Raw genomic sequence first — 24,555 nt, forward strand, 5'->3', positions numbered from 1 at the left:
GTATTAAACTTTTTTTTATATTTATAAATAAACTATTCATCCATATTTTTATTTCTTCTAAAATCAGATGAATTTCAGTGAAAATTACACAATAATGGAGTAAAGTGAAATTCAATCTGCTTACTGGGTTAATCAGCAACTAACAGTATTCACTGCTGCAGTTTGGAGTAAGAAAAATGCACATTCCTATGCCATTGTATCAGATCATTTACTTCATGATAAATAAGCCGTCTTGTTCATTATCAAACAATTGTTAAATCGTTATCATAATATTTGTAAATTACACTTTTTCACTGATGGTCCTTCATCACAATTCAAAAACTCTTATGTCATGACAGCCATGAATAACTTGCACAAATTATAATCTGATCTTGTTGAGATTCGTTGGTCATTTTTTGCAACATCACATGGAAAGGGGGCAGTTGATGGCATAGGTGAAGAAATAAAAAGAATGGTTTGGACAACAGTAAAATCTAGAAAACGATATTGTCGCAGTTTAGAAGATTTTGTGAGCATTGCAAGTGAAAAAAATACCAAAATTAATTTAAGTCATTATTAAGAGAAAAAACCTCAAAATGAAGGTTGTAGATATGAAATTTTTGATTATTAAAATTTCGTTTTTTTACATCATCTTGATTACAAATGAGTGTATTACCACAAACCAAAGTGAGATCGATGAGACACTTCTCAAAGATAAGTTTAAAGTCAAGGGTATTTGTTGGCACCACTCTTTTCTTTTTAATATTGATGGTGCTTTTATGGCAGTTTGTAACCAACCAGAAATGGAAAAATTGTTAAGAATTCATCATCATCATTATTGATAAACGGGGTATCATCTCCATCTGAAAGGTACAAATTTAATACTATATCCCCAGTTATATTTGCCTTTGTAGAATTGCGTTCTGCTGGTAGAGCAAAGACATACCTTGCCGAAGTATTAGAAATTTTAGATAATATGGCGCATATTAAATTTCTAAAGGAACAAAATGAATTCATTTTATATACCCATCTGTAGACGACCTCTCCTGGCATGACTTGTGTGAGTTAAAACCGTTAGTACCGCAACCACACTTTTGATAACCGTGGACACATTATTATCGAGCCAAAGTGTTACGACTACACCTATTTTTTAAAATGTGATATTATATCTTTCTTATCTTTAATATAATATATTATCTATATAATACATTATTTATCTTTAATATAATACATTAAAGTATTGTTTTTTAGTCAAACATGTATTTAATCAATTAGTATTGATATATATGTTATTTATGATAGTTGCAAGCAATTTATTTTTAAAAATACAATCCAAAAATGACTAAAGTTTGCATGTTTCGTTCATTACTTTTTTTTTGTCCGTGCGTGATTTTGGTTTAAACTACTATTGTGGAGCAAAGATACCTTATTGAATTCTGTAACTTTGTAATAATCTTTAAGAATGCTTGTATAATTACCTATAAAGAACAAAACACTCGTCACTAATACATTTTCAGAGAAAATAGGGTTCATTTATTAATTTTTTATTTTTTGCTTTTTTTTGTTCCGTGCGTGACTCTATTAAAAAGTTAATTTATTCTATAATGACGCAACCCATAGCGGCCATACTTTGTATAGGTATTATATACATAGATGTCGATTAAATAAGTCAGTTATTACAAATTGCATTATTTTCAAAATAATTAATGCAACAGATGCAATGTTCCGTGCGTGATTTTTTGGAAATGCCCTGCACTATGGTTTCTGAGATCCGATTTTTGGGCATAAATTGATAACTTAAATTTAAAGCGTGTACAAGAAATAAGTGTGAAAGTAGAAAAACAACTAAAAAAAGGTACTCATCAACTTTTATTTCGAACTAAGTATTAATTTTAATACAATATTATAAGAAGATAAAATAATTCAAAGTAACTATTTATTCCTTTTGACATCTAATAAATTTTTGATTCAACTTTTGCTTTGGTGGTACGCAAGCTTGCACACAGAATAACAATCAAAACTATTTGTTACTTTTTAAATGACATTTTTAAATCTGTAACATTTCTGCATAATTTTTTTTTCATTTTTAGCTTAATAATTATCCAGTACTTTGCAATAATTTTGAATTATAGGCAGTTCGGAGGATTTGCTTTAGATACAACTTTTACATCATTTTGTTTATATCATCCTAAGCCAGTTTGCTATAATGACTTGATGATAAATTAGGCCAGAACACATGTCTACTATAGTATGATTTAGTAAGAGGTAAATAACGTATATTTAAAGACTTTTTAACATATATTTTACCAGAAAGTAATGACTCAAAAATATGGGCGCTAATTTTTTGTCATACCTACAAACAGCCTGCCAAATCAAGGTTTTTTTAAGAAGCTTGTCATGTTTTCCATATTTAATTTTTCTTATCTGCTTTTCTTCTATATCTGACATTATAATGGACAGCATCAGGATTTTGCTGATAATCGTACTTCATAAAGATTCTATCACTCTTAATAATTCAGAAATTTTTAGAAATATAATTGTCATAAAACTTTTTTTCAGCGGGTTCTTGCACTTTTTTTTTTTTTAATTTCAGAGCAGTTAGAAACTTTTTGTGATTTGAAAGCTTGAAAAAATGTTTATTTTGAACTTTTACATTAAAACTATTAGAAAATCCTTTCTTTTTTGCGCGTTCTTAACATGAGAGACTTGGATTATTCATAAAACTATTAATTAGTTTTCTTACCAGGTTTATATCTTGAAAAACCTTCTTTTCTTCGTTACTAGATTTGCTTTGAATCAAATTTGTTTGGGAAAACATTTAATAACATGACTAAAGGAGTAGGGATGTGTTTGCAATTTATTACAATTGAATTGTAGCTTCTATTTACATTTTCCATAATATTTTATTAAAGTTAAGCCTATATAATTCCCTTATGTCGTAATATTTACAAACTATAAAGATAAGTTTTGGTTTAAATAGTTTAAATAGAAAGTGAAGGATATTTTGTGGATGTCAATGCAGATGGCAGTCATGTTTTTTTAATTGTTGAAAAAAAAAAGAAAAAAAGAAAGAAAATCAAAAACTGATTTAATTACCAATTGTTTCAAATAAAGAATTCAAAAATATCAAAAAAAAAGAAGAGTAAAAAAAAAATACATAATATAAAAAAAGAAACTTTTAACAAATAAACACTCAAAATTACCATTTAAAAAAACAAATAAAAGAAAATTCAAACATCGATTTTAACTTAACAAAATAAGAAGAAAAAAAAAACAGAGATAAAAAAAAAAGAGATAAGTTGATAAATTAATAAGAAGATAAGAAGAGAAGATCAGTTTATCAAAAGAGAATTTTTATAGTTTTTATTTTTGTTATTGTTGTATTTATTATTTTTTATCATATTTTAAATATTACACTTTTATTTTTTTTTTATATTACTACAATTTATTATAAGATTACTTATTTCGATATAAAATATCAAATATTTATTTTTATTATTGTTATTATATTTTTAATTTTTATTTCTCTTGACTTTGATTAGTTTTTTTTACTTATTTAGTTTGATTTTATAACTTTCTTCAATTTTTTTGTTTTTGTCATATTTTCATGTTTGTTTGGCTATTGCATTAATGTTTAACTACCATTATTATTATTATTTATTACAATTGTTAGTTTTTTCGATGTTGTAATCGGTCGTTCCTAATTATCTATTCATACGCATTATTTGTTTTAACAATTATTAATAACATAGCTGTTTACTTTCTACTTATTTTTTTTTACATTCTCTCTAATATTGCGGTTCCACTATGGCTTTAATCTGTCACTTGTGTAAAAAAATTAATTAGCCAAAGTTGCCGCTCATCTCAATATAATATTTCTTCATTTTGGACTGATACAAAATGTAACAGGCTTAATGATACTAAGTACAGTTTACTACAATTAAGTCGCTCATTGCGGAATTATGTAAACTATATTATTTAAGTGTCTTTCCATTCACAGATGTACAAGATAATTAATTTAAATTGCTATTTTCTTCTGATAAAACTCTTAAAACTGATGATTTACCTCTGTCTACAAACCTTTTCCCATCTTTTCATTTAAATAAAATCTTTAATCAAATTAATAATTATGTTTCATCTCGTGTTTTAGATTCTGAGGAAGAAATTTCTACTTCATTAGACTTAGTTTGTAAATATTATGACATAAGCGAATTATGTACACTTAATTTTAATAAAATAATTGCTCTCTCCTTTTTTTATCTAAATATATCATCGTTACAAAAACATTTTGAGGATTTAAACATAATATTATCATTAATTTATTTTGATTTTTCCATTATTGGTAAAACTGAAACAAGGTTAAAAAAAGGAACATCCTCAATTCATTCAATTCTCATTGATAATTACAACATTGATCACACACCAACGGAATCCTCTTGTGGCGGTACATTATTATATTTATCAAAAAAACTAATTTACACATGAAGAGATGGTTTAATGATTTACGCACCTGATTATTTAGAATCCACATTTGTTGAAGTTATTTTTTCTAAAAAGTCTAATATTATTGTTGGATGGATTTATACACACCCTTGCATGGATATTGATATTTTTTATAATATTGTGTCGGTTTTACTTGAAAAAATATCTGCTGAAAATAAATCTATTTTCTTACTTGATTATAATATTGATCTGATGCAATCAAATAATGACATTGCTACGTCTGATTTTATAAACTTATTTTCTGTTTATAATATTCGCCCTTTTATTACTTTGCTGACTAAAATTACTGATGCTACAATTATTGATAGTATTTTCTCTAGTTTATTAGCTAATGAAATTGTTTTAGGAAATTTGACAACTTCTGTTTCTGATCATTTACCTCAATTTTGTATTTGTCCCAATTTCAATAAATTATTTATACCACAGACACAATTTATATAGCAGGAGTTTTAAAAACTTTAATAAAAAAAATTTTAAATCTGATTTATCAAAAATTGACTTGGGCGATGTTATGAAGTCAAATGATACTAACACATGTTTCCAAACGTTTATTACTGAAACAACATTGATTTTAGATCGCTACGTCGATTCAAACCATGGATTACTAAAAGAATTATTAAATCTATTTAAGTGCACAATCTTTTCCAACAAAAATTGATAAGATCTAAAGATCTTATTACTAAAAAAAAGTTGGAAAGTATTTTTAAAAGATATAAATATGTGATAATTACATTAATTAAACTGAGTAAAAAAACCAATTTAAAAAAATTTTTCTCAGAAAATGTAAAAAATCTTTGCGAACTTTGGAAAGGCATTAACATTCTAATTAATGTAAAAAATTTTAATAAATTACCTCCCAACTGTTTGTAAGAAAATGAAAGATATATAACTGATCCCACTCTAATCTCTGAATCATTTAACACTTTTTTTACTTTTTTTGCTTATAAACTCAAATCCAATATTCATTCGTCTTACATTAACTATCAAAAGTATCTTAAACATCCAAATTGACATAGTTTATTATTATTTCCAATAAATATTCCAGAAATTTCATCTCATATATCTAAATTTAATCCAAAAAACTCATTAGGTCCAAACAGCATTCTCACAAATATTCATATAAATTTTAACTACGAATTTTCAAATATTCTTTCTAAACTATTTAATACCTCATTTATAAACGGAACATTTCCTGATATTTTGAAATTATCTCATGTTATTCTAATATTTAAAAATGGCTCTTAACTTTCATGCTCTAACTACAGACCTATTTCTCTTTTATCTAACATTAGTAAGCTTCTTGAGAAACTTATGTATTTTAGAGTGTACTCTTTTCTAAACTCATTTAATTGATCAAAACATTCTACTTGCCATGCATTAATAAATATAACGGAAAAAATTAGGAAAGCTCTTGATACTGGTCATTTCGTTTGGTTTTTTTATTTACAAAAAGCTTTCAATACCATTGATCATAGTATTTTGATTTCTAAATTAAATTATTATGGAATTCACGGTATTGTTAATGACTGGTTTCGATCTTATCTTTCAGATCGAAAACAATTTGTTAGTATTAATGGTTTCAATTCTAGTAATAAATATGTTTTGTGTGGTGTTCCTCAAGGCTCTGTTTCTAGATCCTCTTATATTTTTATTCTACGTTAACGACCTAATCAACTCTGTTCACTTCTCTTCAGTTCATCTGTTTGCTGATGGTACAAATCTCTTGCACATCAACAAATCGTATCATTCTTTATGTAAAAATGTTAGTTTGGATCTAAAAGGTATAGTTCACTGGTTAAATGCTCTTCTAATATGTCTCAACACTGAAAAAACTGAACTAATTTTTTTTTTTTATCTCCGAGAAAAAATTATTTCTTTAAAAATTTTGAAAACAAAATTAATAATAAAAAGCTATATACTTCAAGAGTTATTAAATATCTTGGTGTATTAATTGATTGCAACCTTTCATGGAACTTTCATATTAATGAACTAAGCAAGAAACTCGAGCAAATGGTATGCTTTCCATAATTTGTCATTATGTTGATAAAGTTACACTAAAGAATATTTACTATGCATTATTCTCATCTCATCTCAGATATTGTTAAGTTTGGGGTCAAGTTAAAAACTATTGCATTAACAATTTGCTATTGTCTCAGCGTCAATCCATTAGAATAATAAACTTTTAACCAATTAAATCAGATTCATCGAAGTCCTTCTGACATTTTGAAAAATATTTCATTCCAACATTTCAAGCGCTAGTAAAGTATGCTAATTTTCTTTTTGTTTTTGACTCCTTTTTTAAAAACTTACCATCTCCTATCACAAACTTGTTCACAGAAAGTAAACTATTACATTCCTACTCTACTAGAAAATATAAACAATGGAAAACTAAATGTACCATCTTTTAAAACCCAGAAGTATGGTGAAAATTCTATTGTTTATCAGTGCGTTTGTGAATGGAACAGGAGCCTTGCATGCATTTTGAATGAGTCCAAAGTACTATATCCTAAAATACCTTTGCTCCATCTTAAACAATATCAATTAAAAAAAATTCTGAAAAAATTTTTTTTCCAACTTTTAGATATATTTTTCTTACAATTAAAATATTCTTTTAATTTTCTTCATTGCTACAATTATCATCAGTACTTTTTGTTTATCTTTTTATTTTTTTTATTATTAAAACCTGCAAATTATGCTGTATATATACTATAAATTTTTACATGTTTATTTTAATGTATGTGCTATGTGCTTTAATCTATGTGTTTACAGCCCATATGTCACTCCTTTGATCAGATTTCTTTATGAGTGACACTATCCTAATTAAATCATTAACTTATTATTATAAACAATTTTATGCTCATAACTATCATTATAATATTAGCTATTACTGTTATTTTTTCATTGTAATTATTGTAAACATGCTTATTATTACAATTACTATAGTTTGTATTAATTTTTTTTATCTTATATTATTATAATATATTATTATTATATATAACTGTTATTATTTTTATTATTATTATCAAAACTATTGTAAAATGATTTACAGAAAATATATAGCTTGTTGTTGTTTTATATATATATATATATATAATATATATATATATATATATATATATATATATATATATATATATATATATATATATATATATATATATATATATATATATATATATATATATATAAAATAGGGAACTAGCAATGATTCTGAATTTTTCTGTGTAAATTAATACTGGAAATAATATTATCTGAAGTAACAGAAGAAGAAAAGCGCTAATGGCTTTTATATAATTAGTATAATAATGCAATATTTTAATTTAATTGAATATTTCAAAAAAGTAAATAGAGTAAAACTGGGTCAAACCGCACTCTTATCAATAAAAATTGAAAAACTTTTTTACTTTTTTATTTTTTTTTATTTATTTTTTTTATTAGATAAGTAATAAAAAACTATATAAGTTAATATAAATATATGTTAAAAAAATAATAATAAAATTATCGAAAATGTTATTTGTAAAGAAAAAAAAATTGTGCGGTTTTAGGCGATATTCTGATAAACCGCACGCTTGAGAAAACATTGAATTTTTTTAAATTTTATTATTTTTTTAATGTAACTTATGTTTAAGAAACTATATTAAAGTTTTTACATTTTTTGCAACAAAAAAATTTAGTTCTAACTACATATTTCTTTGGTAAACATGTTTCTTTGCAAAACCGTTCCTGACACATTGAATTCTCGCATTGCAACATTTCTGTGTGTAACTGTACTCTACACTTTTTACATTTTGCAACTTTTATTCATTTGGCTGCTGGTACTTGTTCTTCATTATTGTTTTGCTGAGGTTGCTTAGCATTGTTATGCTCAGGCATTTGAGCACTTGGCATAGAGAGTCTATGCTTTGCGTTAAGTTTAGCAACTTTCACGGCTACCTTTGTTGCTTTTCATCTTTTTCATCTTTTTGTTAGAGGAATTGGATCATATTTTCTTCAGTAATAAATTTTCCGGCAAGTTTTGACATGTTGCACTGCTTCGATTTCTTAACATGCGATTGATTTCTGGATTGAAAAAACTGCTTTAACTCTATCTCGATACTGTTTTTTCAACGCTCAACACATGTTCGATACTTATCAAAACTTGAGGCTGGTGTAGTTGAGAAAGATGGTAATCGATGTGTAGTTGAAGTAGGTGCTGCGGCGGCTGTTGAAGATGATGAAGCTGTGTCTGAGCAAGATGATGTAGGTGCTGCAGAGGCTGCTGAAGTTTATGAAGGTGTATTAACCGTTTGTGTGATTGCTAATGCCTTATGATTTATGCTGTTTTTATTAAGTGGAAATAAGCCAGTGTACTGGAAACCAGCAATTGCATGCAAGCATGTAAAACATTTACCATTCTCGTGCAGCAGATTGAGCAACAGTGGAAATTTTTTTTATCGAAATTCTTACATTTTGAGTCTTTGTATTACTTTGTAAGAATTTTTTTTCATGCTTATTTGACATGACAATAGACACCTCTATCCAATGGTTGTAGAATATGTGAAGAATGCTCTGGTAAAAAAATCAAGATTATATTGTGTTTTTTGCACAGCAATACCGCCTCCAAAGTTATGTAAGTTGTATGTCCATCTAATACTAAAATATGAATACCACCAATTTGCTCAGTTTCGGCTATAAATACTTCTTGTAGCCATTCAATAAATGTATCGTGCTTCATCCAACCTGATTTTGAAATTGAATTTTGGTGTATGTGATTATAATAACAAATAACATAGTTATTTGTTAATATTACCATATAGTTCATTTTTAATTAAACCGGAATTAACACTAAGTTAGTTAGATAAAGATAGGCACTTAGTCACTTGCAAAAACTAAATTAATTAATTAATCGAGTGTGCGGTTTTATCAGAAAAAAGAGTTATTTTTACTTTTTTGAATTTTTATTTATTTTTTTGTTCTAGCTGCATAAAAATTATACTATCAGAATTAAAATTAAATTTCCAACAAGATAGTGCTAAAATTATTTTTATATCGAATTCGGTTCAAGCGCTATTTGTTCGCAATGATAATAAATATAAAAAAAATTTTAACTTTCCTTTAAAGTTTTATAAAAAAAGAAAAAAATGGAGTTGAATTGGCTTATAGTTTTATTAATTTGAATAGAGGAGATAGGTCTGTATTTGAATTTTTTTTTTTTTTTATAGCCATATCCGTTTAGTTTGTATTTAAAAATTTCAATCAATGTGCGGAATGATATGGTGTGCGGTTTGACCTGGTTTTACTTTACTTGTCTAAAAATAATTCACAGAAATCAAAAATATTTATTATTCAAAAAAATATGATTTATTAAATTAACTGTTTACATTATGCTAACATACTGTAAGTTAAGCAGAGTTAAAAAATATTCTCAATTTGAGTGCGTATTACAAACAAACTAAGCTATTAATTTAAAAATAGACCATGTTTATTATTACTTTGAAGGGTTTACTTTAAGGTATCCACATAAAAAAATCTTTTTTTTTACTTAAAATAAATGGGTTTCTTTCAAAAAATCAGGTCTCAGAAACCATGGTGCATTGCCCCATATCAGGTGTAATTTTTACGCTTTACAAGCAGAAATCTTTTGAAATTTTTGTTTTACTTTTTATTACTTTTTTATTTGTATAAAATATCTTTAGGTTGTATCATAGTCAAAAAATTTTATAGAAATCAAAGCTCTTTGGCAGAAATACTCAAAACTTAAACCTGATCAGGCAAAACCTGTTAATGAATCTCTTAAGAGACACATCTGTTATATAAACCTAAATATTGTACTGTCTTTTGTTGACAAAAATGTACAAGAGTGGAGTAAAATTGCCAAGAAGCTGTACTCAACTCCAAAGCCTTCACCTTTTGTTGTAGAAAAACAGCAAGTTAATTTCAATACACTGAACTCTCTTGTCTAGAATTTAAATAGTTTGTAAATATTCTTGTGTCTTGAAGTAGTAAATGGTTGCAGTGAGGAGGCCATAAATCTAGTTTAGGTTAACATTTTTTATGTTTGTAATGCTATTTTTGTAACAAATCTCAATTTATTTTATGAGCTTACTACATTTAAATATATAAAATATTCATCAATCTTTTTTTTGTCAAACAAATATAAGAGTGGAAGGTCAATTGATAAAAATACTAATAGTCACAAATAGTATTTTAAAAAACTAATTGGTATTTTAATTTTTCAACATGTTAGGCATTATGTTAAATAAAACACAAATGTTACGCAGAAATCTTTTTGAATTTTTTTTATCATTCTTTAAATAATATAACAAATTATGCTTAACATTGTATTTATATTTTCTTTTCCAAATAACAACAAAAGTTTCATAAAAGATAATTTGCATAATGGGAACACTACCCTCAGTTCATCCAAAAAAAAGGGCTAAAAATTAACTCAGTACTCATTGAGGAAAATCATGGAGTGGTCCAACAATGGAAAAAATTTTGATTGGTATATCAAGGTAGGATCTAGTTTTTTTTTCTTCTATATTCAAGTACGCAGGTTTGGTTTTGTTAATTTGTATTATTCAGTGTAAAAAATACAAAAGGATCTAGATAAATTCGATTGAATAGTTATCAGATAAGAAAGCAAATTGTGATGTTTGAATAATAGGATTCTTTGTAATGTTTAGAGAATTAAACTTTTGGTTTTTAATTATGTAAATGTTTTACAGTTTTTTTTTTTTTATATTGTTTTTTATATAAATTTTAAAGTTGTTTGTTTATTAACTAATTCTTAATTCCAACTTTTTTAAATAAAGTTGAAATTGACAAAAACAATTTTAAAAGTTAAATAAATGATAGTAAGATTAATATATTAAAATATTATAGTTTTATAAGAATAATTTAGTAATTTAAAATTAAATTTTTTTAACACGTTAGATTTTTTTAATCTTTTAATTTAACAAAAATAACTAATTTTGTTTTTTAGTTTTAAAAATGTACATAAACATAACAAGTTTTGTTAGATTCTCTCAACATTACAAATGAGAGATAATACCCTATTATTCAAATATCACATTTGATCAAAGCCTTTTTAATGCATTAGAATATAAAATAATAGAATCAGTTAATTAAAACAGTAGCAAGGTTTTTGATTTTCATTTAAAAAGAAGTTGAACTTAAACCAATAAAGGTTTGTTTTTTTAATTACCCATTTTAATGGGGTCTGGAGTGAAAATGCAACCAATTTTTAGGTATTTTTATCAAATTTTGCACATTTTTTTATTTATCAATGTCATTAAATTAGAGCATAATTACATTACTTTATTGTTTAAACCTATTGTTTGAACCTGTAAAAATTATTTGATAATTTAGTTGCCTGTAACTTGATAATAAGCATTTTATATGTGCCTGGTGACATTTTCAATTTTCAGATTAATAATTATGCACTTAAAGTCAGGAGACAGCATAATATATCTGAAAATTGGAGGAGCCAAAATCATTTCTAGCCATACAAAGTATTGAGGGGTTGTCCACCCATTGTTGGTATTTATGTAAACATACATTTATAATTTTTTATATTTAGTTTACAAAAATCTGCTTGCTACATTTCTAAAGATTATGGTGTGTTATGGGAAGGTATTTTGTTCTTAAATCAATATTAGTTTAATTAATTTCATTTCTTGAAGCTTATAATTTATAAAAATCTTAGAAATAGATATCCGTATTGGTGCAATACTAGGTCATCATATATTAAGTCAAGAATTATATGCCATGCATAGAAACCAGAAATTGTATTTGGTGTTTTCTAGTATGTTAAAAAAATGGTTAGCTGTAACAAACCATGAGTTTAAAGATATTGCAAATGATCTTAATTGGACACAGTTAAAAACTTTGGAGGGAGATTCTGATAAAGTTATAAATTTTGGAAAAAATCAATTGATGGGTGAGAATCTATTTTTTACAAATTTCAAATACCAGAAAAAAATTTTTAGTTGGTATATTGCATTGTTGGATTTTTTTATACATAATTATCAAGTATATCAAGTATTTTTCATAAGTATCATAAGCAGTATAAGTATCATAAGTAGTATAAGTATCAAGTATCTTTCTGAGATAATACCAGTCAATAACTTAATTAGTTGCATTTTTTGGAATTGAAATGATGATTTTAATCATCATCAGATTGCAATAATGATTTTATATGTTAAAATCATTATTGGGTAATTTACCAATTATTCGAAAACATTCAAAAATATGCAAAATAGTAGTGCATGACACTTTTTTTTTAAACTTAGAGCCGCGGAAATAAATACATCATTTGCCCAATTGAAGTAAACAGGGGTTTAGGGGTAAACAAACTTTATCTGTTGACTAGATAAAAACAGATATCATCATCACCAAGTTCTCTAAATCTATCATTTACTAATATTCATAGTTTTTGAAGTAACTTTTGTTCTGTTGAGTCTTATCTATTGCAAAGTTCACCAGACCTACCTTGCTCTTTATGAGACTAATTTGAATTCATCTGTTTCATCTTGTGATCTTAGTGTTGATGGTTATCTTCCTTTTATTCGTAAAGGCTCCAATAGTCATGTGCTTGGTCTAGACATTTACATTCGTAAAAATTAACCCATTTTTCAGGAAACTAGGTTTGAATCCACAAATTATTTTTTTATGTGCTTTCGCTTAGCACCACTTCACTCTCTCACCTTTCTTTTTTTTTCTATATCGCTCTCCATTTTAAGACTGCGCTCTTTTTGATGTTATTTCTGATCAAATTGACTAAACCCTTTCTCATTATCCTTCAGCCAATATCATTGTTGTTGGTGACTTTAATGCTCATCACACTGAATGGCTTAGTTCTAGTGTCAGTGACTCTGCCGGCATTCAGGCCTACAACTTATGGCTTTCTCAATCTCCAACACAAATAGTCAACTTTTCAACTCGCTTTCCAGATGATCCCAATCATTTACATTCTCTACTCAACTTATGTCTTGTTTTTGATCCTAGTCAGGGCTCAGTTTCTTTATTGTCACCCTTCTGACCACGGTTTGATCTCTTTAAAATTATTATCTCATTTTCTTCATCATCAAAATCCCCCTATCATTGTACCTCTTACAATTACATTAAAGCTGGGACTCTTTCCGAGATTTTCTTCGTGATGGTCCTTGGGTAGTAATCTTTCATCTTGCTGCTGACAAATGTGCTTCTTATATAATTTTTTTGATTCAAGTTGGCATGGAATCTTTTATTTTCTCTTGATGATTCCAAGTCGAGCCTCACACTTTTCCAGGGTTTTCTTCTCATTGTTCTGCTGCAATTTCCAATCGTAGCCATTTCTTCCATATCTATTGCCAAAACGATTCTCCAGAAAATAGACATCTGTTTACTATTGATAGAAACTATTGTATAAAGGTTTTGTCTAACACCAAAGGCCACTATTCTCAGATCACAAAATGTCATATTTCATCTAAAAAATTAGGCTCCAGAGACTGCTGGAGAATCTTTAACAGTGTCGATAATAAGGGAAAATCTGTTATTTCACCTCTTATGCATGGTTCAGATTTTGTTGCTTTACCTAAAGACAAACCTGAATTGTTTGCTAAGAACTTTTCATCATTTTCATCTCTTGATTCCACTAATCATATCCTATTAAATATAGCTGACAAATAGGTTGATCCATTGCTTGACTTTTTTATTACTCCAGCTTTCGTATCTAAAGTGATTTCCTGCTTAGATTATTCTACAGCTTGTGGTCCTGACAACATACCTGTTATAGTTTTGCAAAAGTGTTCTCTAGATCTGTCGTCTATATTTTCAAAATTATTTGTTAATTACTTATCAGAGTCCATCAGACAACTTATCTACAACTTTCAAAACTATTTATTAAGTACTTATCAGAGTCCATCATTAACTTGGACCAGAGTCCAAGTTCCAGAGCGACATCTGTTATCCTTATTTTAAAAAATTCTGGAGAGTGATCTGACTTGTCTAACTACCGTCCCATTAATCTTCTTTGTATCATAAGCAAGGTTTTTTAGTCTTTGATTAACAAACACTTAATCTCTCATCTTGAATCTATCAACTTACTTTCCAATAATCAATATGGATTTTGATCTTCTTGTTTTACTGCTGATTTGTTAATGGTAATAACTGATAAGTTTTATCGTACATTAGATAGATGTGCAGAGGCTATGGCTATCGCTCTTAACATTTCTAAAGCTTTGATAAAGTTTGACATGGTCTTCTCCATAAACTCTCTTCTTACGGTGAATCAGGTTACATCTTTAAGATTATTGAATCCTTCCTTACCAATTGTAGTATAAGAGTTGTCCTCGATGGACAGCACTCTTCTTCATTTCCTGTAACTTCAAGGTTTTATCCTAAGCCTTATACTTTTTTTAATTTACATTAACGATCTCCCAGAAATTCTCAAATCTAAGGTAGCATTGTTCGCTGATGGTACTATCATTTATTCTTGTCTTGATAAGAACCCAACACTCTCTGATTGCTTGGAGGGGGCATTTGAGCTTGAAAGAGATCTTACTTCTGCTACAGCATGGGCCTCACAATTGGTGAACTTTTATTCAGATAAAACTCAATTTTTTTCAGTTAATCGTTATCACAACAATTTAGATCTTCCTGTATTTATGAACGGTAATTTACTAGATGAGTCATCTACCCTTCGTCTTTTAGGATTAACTCTTACTTCCGATCTTTCTTGTCAAATTTATTACAAAAATAGCACCTGCTAAGGTTGCATCTCTTTATCCTGCTCTCCACTTTTTTTCTCCAGATTCTATTCTTTATCTCTATAAATCTTAAATCCGTCCTTGTATGGAATACTGTTGCCATATCTGGAGTGGATCTTCGAATGATGCCCTTTCTCTTTTAGACAAGGTGCAAAAATGCATTGTAAACATAGTTGGACTTGCCCTTGCAGCCAACCTTCAACCATTGTCACATTACCGTAATGTTGCTTTTCTTTCTGTTTTCTATAAATACTATAATGGGCGCTGCTCTAAAGATTTAGTGTCTCTTTTGCCATCTACTAAAATTCATTATCGTGTTACTCGTCATTCAATAAGGTCTCATCTTTTTACTGTGACTGTTCAAAAGTGCTCCGAAAATTCTTATTCGTCTAGTTTTTTTCCTCAAACATCAGCTCTTTGGAATTTGCTCCCTTCATGTTTCATTTTCCTGATTCATTTAAATTGCAATTTTTTTAACTTGTCTGTCAATCGTTATCTTGCTTTAATATCTTTACCTTTTCTATTCCAGTAACTTCTACTAACTCTAATGGTGGTTGCTTGAAGCCTTGTTGGAAGTGAAGATGTTAAAAAAAACTAAAAATAGCCTTAACATTACCTAACACTGTCCACTACTACCAACATTTACTTACCGCATAGTGTGCTTATGATAACACTATGTTGCTAGTTACGATTATAATCACTCTGCTACTGGTAACATAGTTTATTACAATATCATCCTAATAGATTAGATCCTATCGTATCCTAATAGATTTTGGATTGTGTCTTTGGTTATAGCTAAGCAACTATTTCTGTTATCTCTTAATTAGGATACAGCTCTAAAACTCAGTTGAATGGTTTTGAGACCTACTAATAGTAAGGTTCCTTCAACTCTTTTGTATTTCTCAGAGAGGTTGATTCCAGCACCAGCTTTAATACAGAGTATTTACAGTGCCATGTTGCTCATGGGTCATGTCCTTGTTAGTACTTTAAATAATAATATTGTCGTGCATTATATAAGCCACATATACAATCCTCCAATTTCACCTTATCGATAATTTACCACACCTACTTGTGTTAATAGTTGCATCTTATTAAATGGTTTAATAGTTACACTTTCGTAATTCTGAATGCCTTGACTCTTGTGCTAACTTTGTGCCTTGATTCTTGTGATAACTCTGTGCCTTGACTCTGGTGCTAACTCTGTGCCTTGACTCTTGTGCTAACTCTGTGCCTTGACTCTGGTGCTAACTTTGCTGGGACTAAAGCTCAACATTTTTTGAGCTTGTTTTCCAGACTACCTAACTTTGTGATAAATACTTTATCATGTTTTAACAAAGACTTCGTAAAGTAATTTACTGTCATTTATCAAAAATTCATCATTCATTGTAACTGTTCTTTTATACTCAAACAATTTTATTTTTTCCCTCCAGCGTCAGTGCTTTAGAATTCTCTCTCGTCTACATATTTTTCTGACATGTACAATTGACATGTACAATTGACATGTACAGTTGACATGTACAATTGACATGTACAATTAAACGTTGTTTAAATTAACAAATTAACTGTGTTACTTTTTAACCTTCTTTTCAACTTTTTTGAAACCTCTAAATTTAATAGTGGTTTTCTAAATATAACAGTGGTCTTGTTGAAAGTGAACTTATTGAATTAAAATAATAGAAAATTCTAAAAAACTAAATTTGCAAAAATACAGTCTAGGATTCCCTTCAAATTTAATTTTTTTTGCTGGAATATATACTTGATAATTATGTGTGATATTTATAACATGATAATTATGTATTGCCTGATGAACTCAGAATTAACTCCAGGGTAGTGAGCAGTACAATAATACAATAAAAATAAATTTTTTTCAACTTTTATTTTAAGGAAACGAATCTGGTTTATTTTTCCGAAAATCGATTAACGATATCTGGAATCAAAGTTTTAAATGGGATTTCTGATAAAAAATATTTTTGCAAGCCTTTGCAGACTTCTTAAGTTTTAAATAGCTCCTGAAGAAATAGAAGTGATGATACCAAAATTTTTTTAGTGTTTGTTTTGTATGTGTTAAATGTTGACGTGTTGCATGAGAAACACAAATTGTAAATTAATCTAAAATAAAAATGTAATTTTAATTTTTTCTTAATACTGTATAAGTTCTGAAAAAATAACGCTACTATTACGGACAACTCTGAAATGTTTGGATGTTAGCCGTTTTATCGGTTTTATTATAAACATTATTAATATAGTTTATTATAAAACTTATATATATATATATATATATATATATATATATATATATATATATATATATATATATATATATATATATATATATATATATATATATATATATATATATATACACACACACACACACACAATCATTGTATTATATTATATTACGGATATGTATATTTAATTTTTTAGTTTCTTTTATCTGTAAATATGGGTGACTATCCGTTAGGATTTCCATTTAAGACAATCACTAGTTACAGTTCTTTGAAAGGGGTCTTACTTCCCCTATCCCCTCCACCTCCTTTGTTTGTGAAACATTTTTCCCCTACTTGAAGTGCAAGTATGTGTCTAAATTCCTAGATCTATGTTCTTTTAATATGAAACTTGTCTATCAATGAAGTCGTTTAATTGACATTCAAGTTTTTTATTTAGTAGGTTACAAGGCATTCTACGACAATATACCCTTGCAAGGGCATGCAACTGAACTAAGCGTTCTATTTCTATTCTATCCTTAAATAAAAACACTTCTCTTCCCACTTTGTTTTAGGGATAGTCCCAACTATAAAGTTAATATTCACAGCGAAGTTCAAATTTTTCAATTCGAAGTTCAATTGAAATCTCCAAATGATGTGTTAAATACAAATTTTACTAGTGTTGTTATCGACTTCGACTAAATCGACTAAAAGTCGACTAGTCGAAAGTCAAAATTTGTCGACTTCAACGAATATGGACTTCCTACTAATCGAACAAAAATCAGTTTAGTCTAGTAAAAATCTTAAAATCCTTTTAAACTTTTCAATCTTTAATTTTTATTTGTTTATTTAAAAACAATAGTATGTACTATGATAACTTTTACATAGTTTTTTGTTTACTCTCTTAAAGTTTTTATCTAATTCATTGCATGTTAGCATTATTTAAAACTAATTAAACTTTCGGTTATGTATTTCATAAATTTTTTTTCTTTTGTGCTTGCTTGTAACTTTCATAAATACTTTCATGAGGACCGCTCCAAGCTGGCTCGGGACCCTGGGACCTGGAGTAAAATCAAGTTGTGAAGCTCCAAAATCTAAATGTCATTAATCTATACAATTATATTGTAAATATGATTGTAATGACTTTTTAATATATATATATATATATATATATATATATATATATATATATATATATATATATATATATATATATATATATATAGAGCAAGTATTTAAGGCGGTCCCTAAATTATAGTGATCTGGAAATAGGTTGCTCCGTTGTCGGAGCGACCCTTCTCTCATATCGTTATGCTCAATTATTGTATAAATGATGTGATATTAAATAACAGAAACCGAATATAAAATACTTTATTATTTTTATTACAATTATTTCAAAAAAATAAATTATTCCCATACTTTGACTAATTCGACTTTTAGTTGATTTCGAAAATGTGTTAGTCGACTTTAGAAAATATATTAGTTGATTTAGTCGACAGTTGAGCTATTTAACAGTTGTAACAACATTAAATTTTACTGAAATATTCTCGTTTCAAGAAAGATTTTGAACAAGTCATGTTGACTCAGTATCAAAGAATACACTTTTAATGTTGAAATATTAGAGTTTACAGAGAGATCGCTCCTTTCGTACGCCACTTTAATGCTACTAAAATTCTTATAGAGCGCTACTGCATGCAAGTCTGTGTGTGTGTGCACAGATATGGTATAGCTATTTGAAAAATGTTTTTGTACTAGATATTTAAGTCGTATATCATATATCAACCGTTAAAAAAGTAAAGATAAAGAATAAAGTTAAACTCAAATTAAAAGTTAAATATTGTTTTTAATAGTCAACAATAAATCATAATTAAGTCAATAATCTTATGAATTAATTTAAAATAAACAATTAAATTAAAACAATAAAAGAACACAAAAAAAAAGTTAACAAATAAAAAGAAAGAAAAGAAGGAAAAATAAAGAAAATTACAAACGAAGAATAAGAAGATTGGTTGTTTTATACTTATTTTTTAACGATTGAATTTGTAATATTACAATTTTTTGTCTTTCTAATTTTATTATTATTAATTTTCTTTTATTACATTATTATTTTCTTTTATTATTATTTTTCTTGTATTATATTATTGTTTTTCGTTAATATAGTTAATAATTTTTTGTTCGATGTTTTTTTTTAGTTGTTGTATCTTTTAATGTCATTTATTTATTATACATATATTATCTGCTATTATATTATTTATTATTAAATTAACTATTTAAAATTCTGAATACTATATATTTTTATGATTACTAGTTAATTATTATATCCTTTATTTTTATATTATACTGTATTTATTTATTATTAATTTATACCATACTATATATTTTATTGCTTTGTTTTTAATTATATTTTTACATGGCAATTAAGTACCATTGTAAGTTCTGCAATAAAGCAGTGGCCAATCATCAAAGAGGCATTTTATGTGATTGTTGTTCTTTTTGAGTTTATGCTAAATGCAGTTTAATCAACAAAATTTCGTATAACCTTCTTGTCAAAGACTCTTCCTACTGGTACTGTAGTGACTACATAATTATGAATGTGCCATTTAGCACACTTTCGGACTTAAAATTTTCTTCAACTATATCATGTCAGACTCTACCAACTAGTACCTTAATTCTTTTGAAAGTTAAAAATAATTCAAAAACTTGTTTAAGGATATAAATAAAATCTCTAACACTTATTCTAACTGCAAATACTACGATATTCTTGATCTTAATAAAACTTTAAAATCTAATTCTGAATTGTACCTTCATCTAAACATTGGATCTTTGCACTTTCTTATTGATAATCTTCACAGTCTCATAAGTTCACCTACCATTCTTTCAACAGTATTTGGAATTTCGGAATCTAAATTGTACATTAACGATCCCAATATAACTGACATAAGTATAAATGGCTATAACATCGAACAATGCTCTACTGAAGCTAAAAAAGAAGGTGCTCTTCTATACTCACAATGCAATCTAAACTACAATGTTAGAAAAGATCTTATAGCATATGCTCCAAAATACCTAAAATCTATCTTTATTGAAATCATCAACCCTTTTAAGAAAAATAACATCATTGGCTGCATATACCGGTATCCTTCTATGAACCCAAAGGAATTTATTTCTGATTATTTTAATCCTTAACTTGAAAAACTTAGTTCTGAAAATAAACAAGTCATGCTAATGGGTGACTTTACCATGGACTTACTAAACTACAATGAACCCCTTATTATCTCTGATTACCTTGACTCACTTTGTTCTTACTCTTTTTACCCAACAATATTCAACCAACGCGAGTAACCTGTAAATCTAAAACAATTATTAATAATATTTTTTTCAATTTTCAAATTCCTAATCTCATTTCTGGCAACCTAACAATATCAATTTCAGGTCACATGGCACAGTTTGTTTGCATTTCTAGTACTCCTTTCAAAAGAAAAAAATTCATAACAACTAAATGATCATTTAATAATTTCAATGATAACGAATTTATTCAAGATATTTCTAATATTGACTGGAAGTTTTATATCAAAAACGGCGATGATGTCAATGAATCAATGAACTTCTTTTTAAAAACATTCAACACAATTCTTGATCTTCATGCCACGTACAAAAAATTGACCAAAACCAAGTTAAACTCAAATCTAAACCTTGGATCACTAATGGAATTCTGAAGTCAATGGCAATTAAAAATAAGCTCTACAAAATGCATATAAAATCTAAAAATCCCAACTCAAAAAGTCAACTATTCAATAAATTTAAATTGTACAGAAATAAAATTAGCAATTTATTAGGAATTTCCAAAAGTCATACTACAACAAAATAAAAAATATAAATATAAATATAATATAAAATATAAATATAATAAATACAAAATAAAAAATACATGGAAAGGAATAAAGGAAATTATTAACATTAAAACCTCTACACCAATTAAATCTTACATTCTCAAGTCTAATGGTAACACTATCTCAGACAGTATGGCTGATGCTAACATTTTAACAAATACTATAAAACAATACAACACTTACCCAAAAGTAAAATGATTTCTTCTAGAAGTATCTTCTCTGACTATTCAAAACGTGCTAATTCTAGTTCTTTCTTTTCTAATCTAGTGACAATGAGGTGTCTGATTTAATAAAAAATAGTTTACAAAATGGTAAAAGTTTAGGACTAAATAGTAACCCCACACACCTTCTTAAACTTACTTCTCATGTTATTTGCAAGCCTCTCTGCACCATATTGAATAATTCTTTTAATAAAGGTCTTTTTCTCAGTCATTCCTATCCATAAAAAGGGTTCTTTAATGGATTACACAAATTATCAACCAATTTCTCTTCTACTTAACATTAGTAAAATATTTGAAAGAGCAATGTACAACAGGCTTTGTAGCTTTCTTGAAAAAAACCAATGTCTCTACAAACATCAGTATGGATTTCATTACAAACATTCCATAACTCATGCACTTATTAAAATAACTGAAATTATTAGAAATGATCTTGACAATAAATTTTTTGCATGGGTAGTGTTTCTTGACTTAGAGAAAGCATTTGATTCTGTTGATCACTCCATCCTCTTAATTAAGTTGGAACACTACGGTGTTCAAGACAATACTCTCCGATGGCTTTCATCATATCTTTTTTATTGAAGGTTGGATAAATCACGATCATATTAATCGTGATTTATCCAACCTTCTTTAATGACTGCGCTTTAACAAACTAAGTCTTAATACCAACAAAACTGATCTTATTATTTTCAAACCAAGTCGATCTAAAATGTATAAAAAACTAAACTTTAGACTAAGTGGCCAAAAAATCTTTCCCGTAGTTTCATTAAAATATCTTGGAATCCGAATTGACTCAGATCTATTCTTTTCCTCTCATCTTAAAAACTTAGCAATAAAATTGTGCAGATCAAATGGGGTGCTAGCCAAAATTCGCCACTATGTCAATTATGAAACTCTACTTAATATATACCATGCAACTTTTGGATCACATCTTAGATATGCTTGTCATGTTTGGGACAATGTAAGTCTAATATTTTTTTAAGATTATGTAACCTGCAAAACAATATCATTCTAACTCTGACATCCTTTACTTTCTATCCAAAATACTCAAATTATATAATCTTGTTTACCTATTAAATTATTTATTTGACTGGAAACACAAACAAGTAAACCTCCCTCCGTCACTCTCCAATTTTTTTACCACTAAAAAAAGTTCTCGTTATTACCTTCGATCTTTCAGTAACTTTAAATTATCTATTACAAATTGCTGTCCGGTAAAATACGGTGATAATTCTATTACAAACCAATGCGTAAAATTGTGGAATAATTTACCTTTTCATTTTCAATCACTCAACTCTATTTCACAATTTAAAAGCCGTGTTTTTGACTATTTAATAGAAAAATACTCTAATTAAAATGTTAGACTTATAATAGATTATTATTACTATTGTTATTTGTTTTATTATTATATGTGATGTTAATATTATTTACATTTTATTTACATTTTTATTACCCTCATTATTACTTAATTAAAATTGTTTAATACTTATATGTGATATTTGGTAATATTATTATTATTGTTATTATTATTGTTAATTTTATTATTGTTATTATTATTATTGTTGTTGTTATTATAATTACTAATAGAATCATTATTTCTGTCATTAATATATATTTAAAAGTCTTAATGTTATTATTATAATCCTCTTTGTTTAATTTACTTTATTATTATTATATGGTTGCTATTATTATTTAATTGGTGTTAGATTAGTACTCGTACTATTAGTAAGACCACAGGGGAAAAAAGGCACATGTCACATTTTCCTATTATTTGAGTTATGTCCACTACTATAAAAACATAAATCTGAAGGTTAGCAAAATAGTAGAATCCAACAAAAAAAAAGGCCTTTGTAATGCTGCAGAAACATAGAAAGAAAAGGCCTAAAGAGGATAATATATATTATATACAAGACAAAATTTCATTTATCTCAAAAATGGAAATATGTGACATGTGCCTTTTTTCCCCTGTAGTCTTACTAATAGTACGAGTACTAATCTAACACCAATTAAATAATAATAGCAACCATATAATAATAATAAAGTAAATTAAACAAAGAGGATTATAAACATAACATATATATTGTTATGGTTTAATTTGCTATCACTTTTTAAGTTATGAACTTATCTGTCGTAACTTTTTTTTTCTTCTTCTTCTATTAGTTATAATAGGTGCTCCAAGAAATCCTAATGGTCTTACTATATTTTCTAGTGAGGGGAGGGGGGAGGGATAAATTACTCACCCTACTAGAGAATATGATATTACTATTAGCCACAGCCCCTCCGCCTCCTCCTTTTTATCCCCCACTGATTTAAAAAATTAGGAAAAAATTATTATTATTTTATATATATATATATATATATATATTTTTTTTTTTTTGTAATTTATTTTCCAGAATAATATAAACAAGGTAAATTTACAATGAATATATTACTGGTAGGACTTCCAGAAGATCACATGATCTTATCATGAAGCCCTTTACAATCTATATATAAAAAAAGTCGCACATTAAAAAATTACATATGCGTTATAATACTCTTCAGATGTTAAGCAAGTTTTAACATAATATTTTATAATATAGGTATATAACATTCTCAATATTGAATATTATAATATAAAGTATTCAATATATGTTGTATAAATTATATTCTTCATACAGTAAACAAAAATAATGTATTAAATCATATTAACTTAAAATGCTAAAAATAGATAATTATATTTTGTGTTGAAAATATTATTTTTTTTTAATTTCTTTTTAAAGGAAGAAAAAGACCACTTGAAAGAAAAATCAAAGTTAGGTAATATTATTTTATTCCAGAGAAACGGACCACGATAAGAAATACAAAACTGGTTAATTTTTGTTTTGCAAAATGGCTCTTGAATAGTTTTACTACAACGAAGTTCATATTTGTTTTTGGGTTTCAAATTATAGAGATTTATAAATACACAAGGAGATTTTCTTTACATTTAAACATAAAACATAAAATATTAAAAATATTTAGTTCGTATATATTTAAAATTTTCATTTCT

General features: G+C 27.1%; 1 protein-coding gene across 1 annotated transcript in view; it reads left to right on the top strand.

Moving 5' to 3' along the window:
* LOC105847919 (uncharacterized) overlaps window positions 1–17,412 on the top strand; it is a 39,187-nt gene extending 21,775 nt beyond the window's left edge. Inside the window, exons 4-6 of the mRNA XM_065789517.1 lie at window positions 12,044–12,096; window positions 12,170–12,403; window positions 17,097–17,412. Coding sequence (XP_065645589.1) covers window positions 12,044–12,096; window positions 12,170–12,403; window positions 17,097–17,170 — 361 coding nt within the window. The 3' untranslated portion in view covers window positions 17,171–17,412. The remainder of the gene's footprint in view (window positions 1–12,043; window positions 12,097–12,169; window positions 12,404–17,096) is intronic.
* The last annotated feature ends 7,143 nt before the right edge of the window (window positions 17,413–24,555 follow it).

The sequence above is a fragment of the Hydra vulgaris genome, chromosome 02, assembly GCF_038396675.1.
Source record: "Hydra vulgaris chromosome 02, alternate assembly HydraT2T_AEP".
Classification (NCBI taxonomy): domain Eukaryota; kingdom Metazoa; phylum Cnidaria; class Hydrozoa; order Anthoathecata; family Hydridae; genus Hydra; species Hydra vulgaris.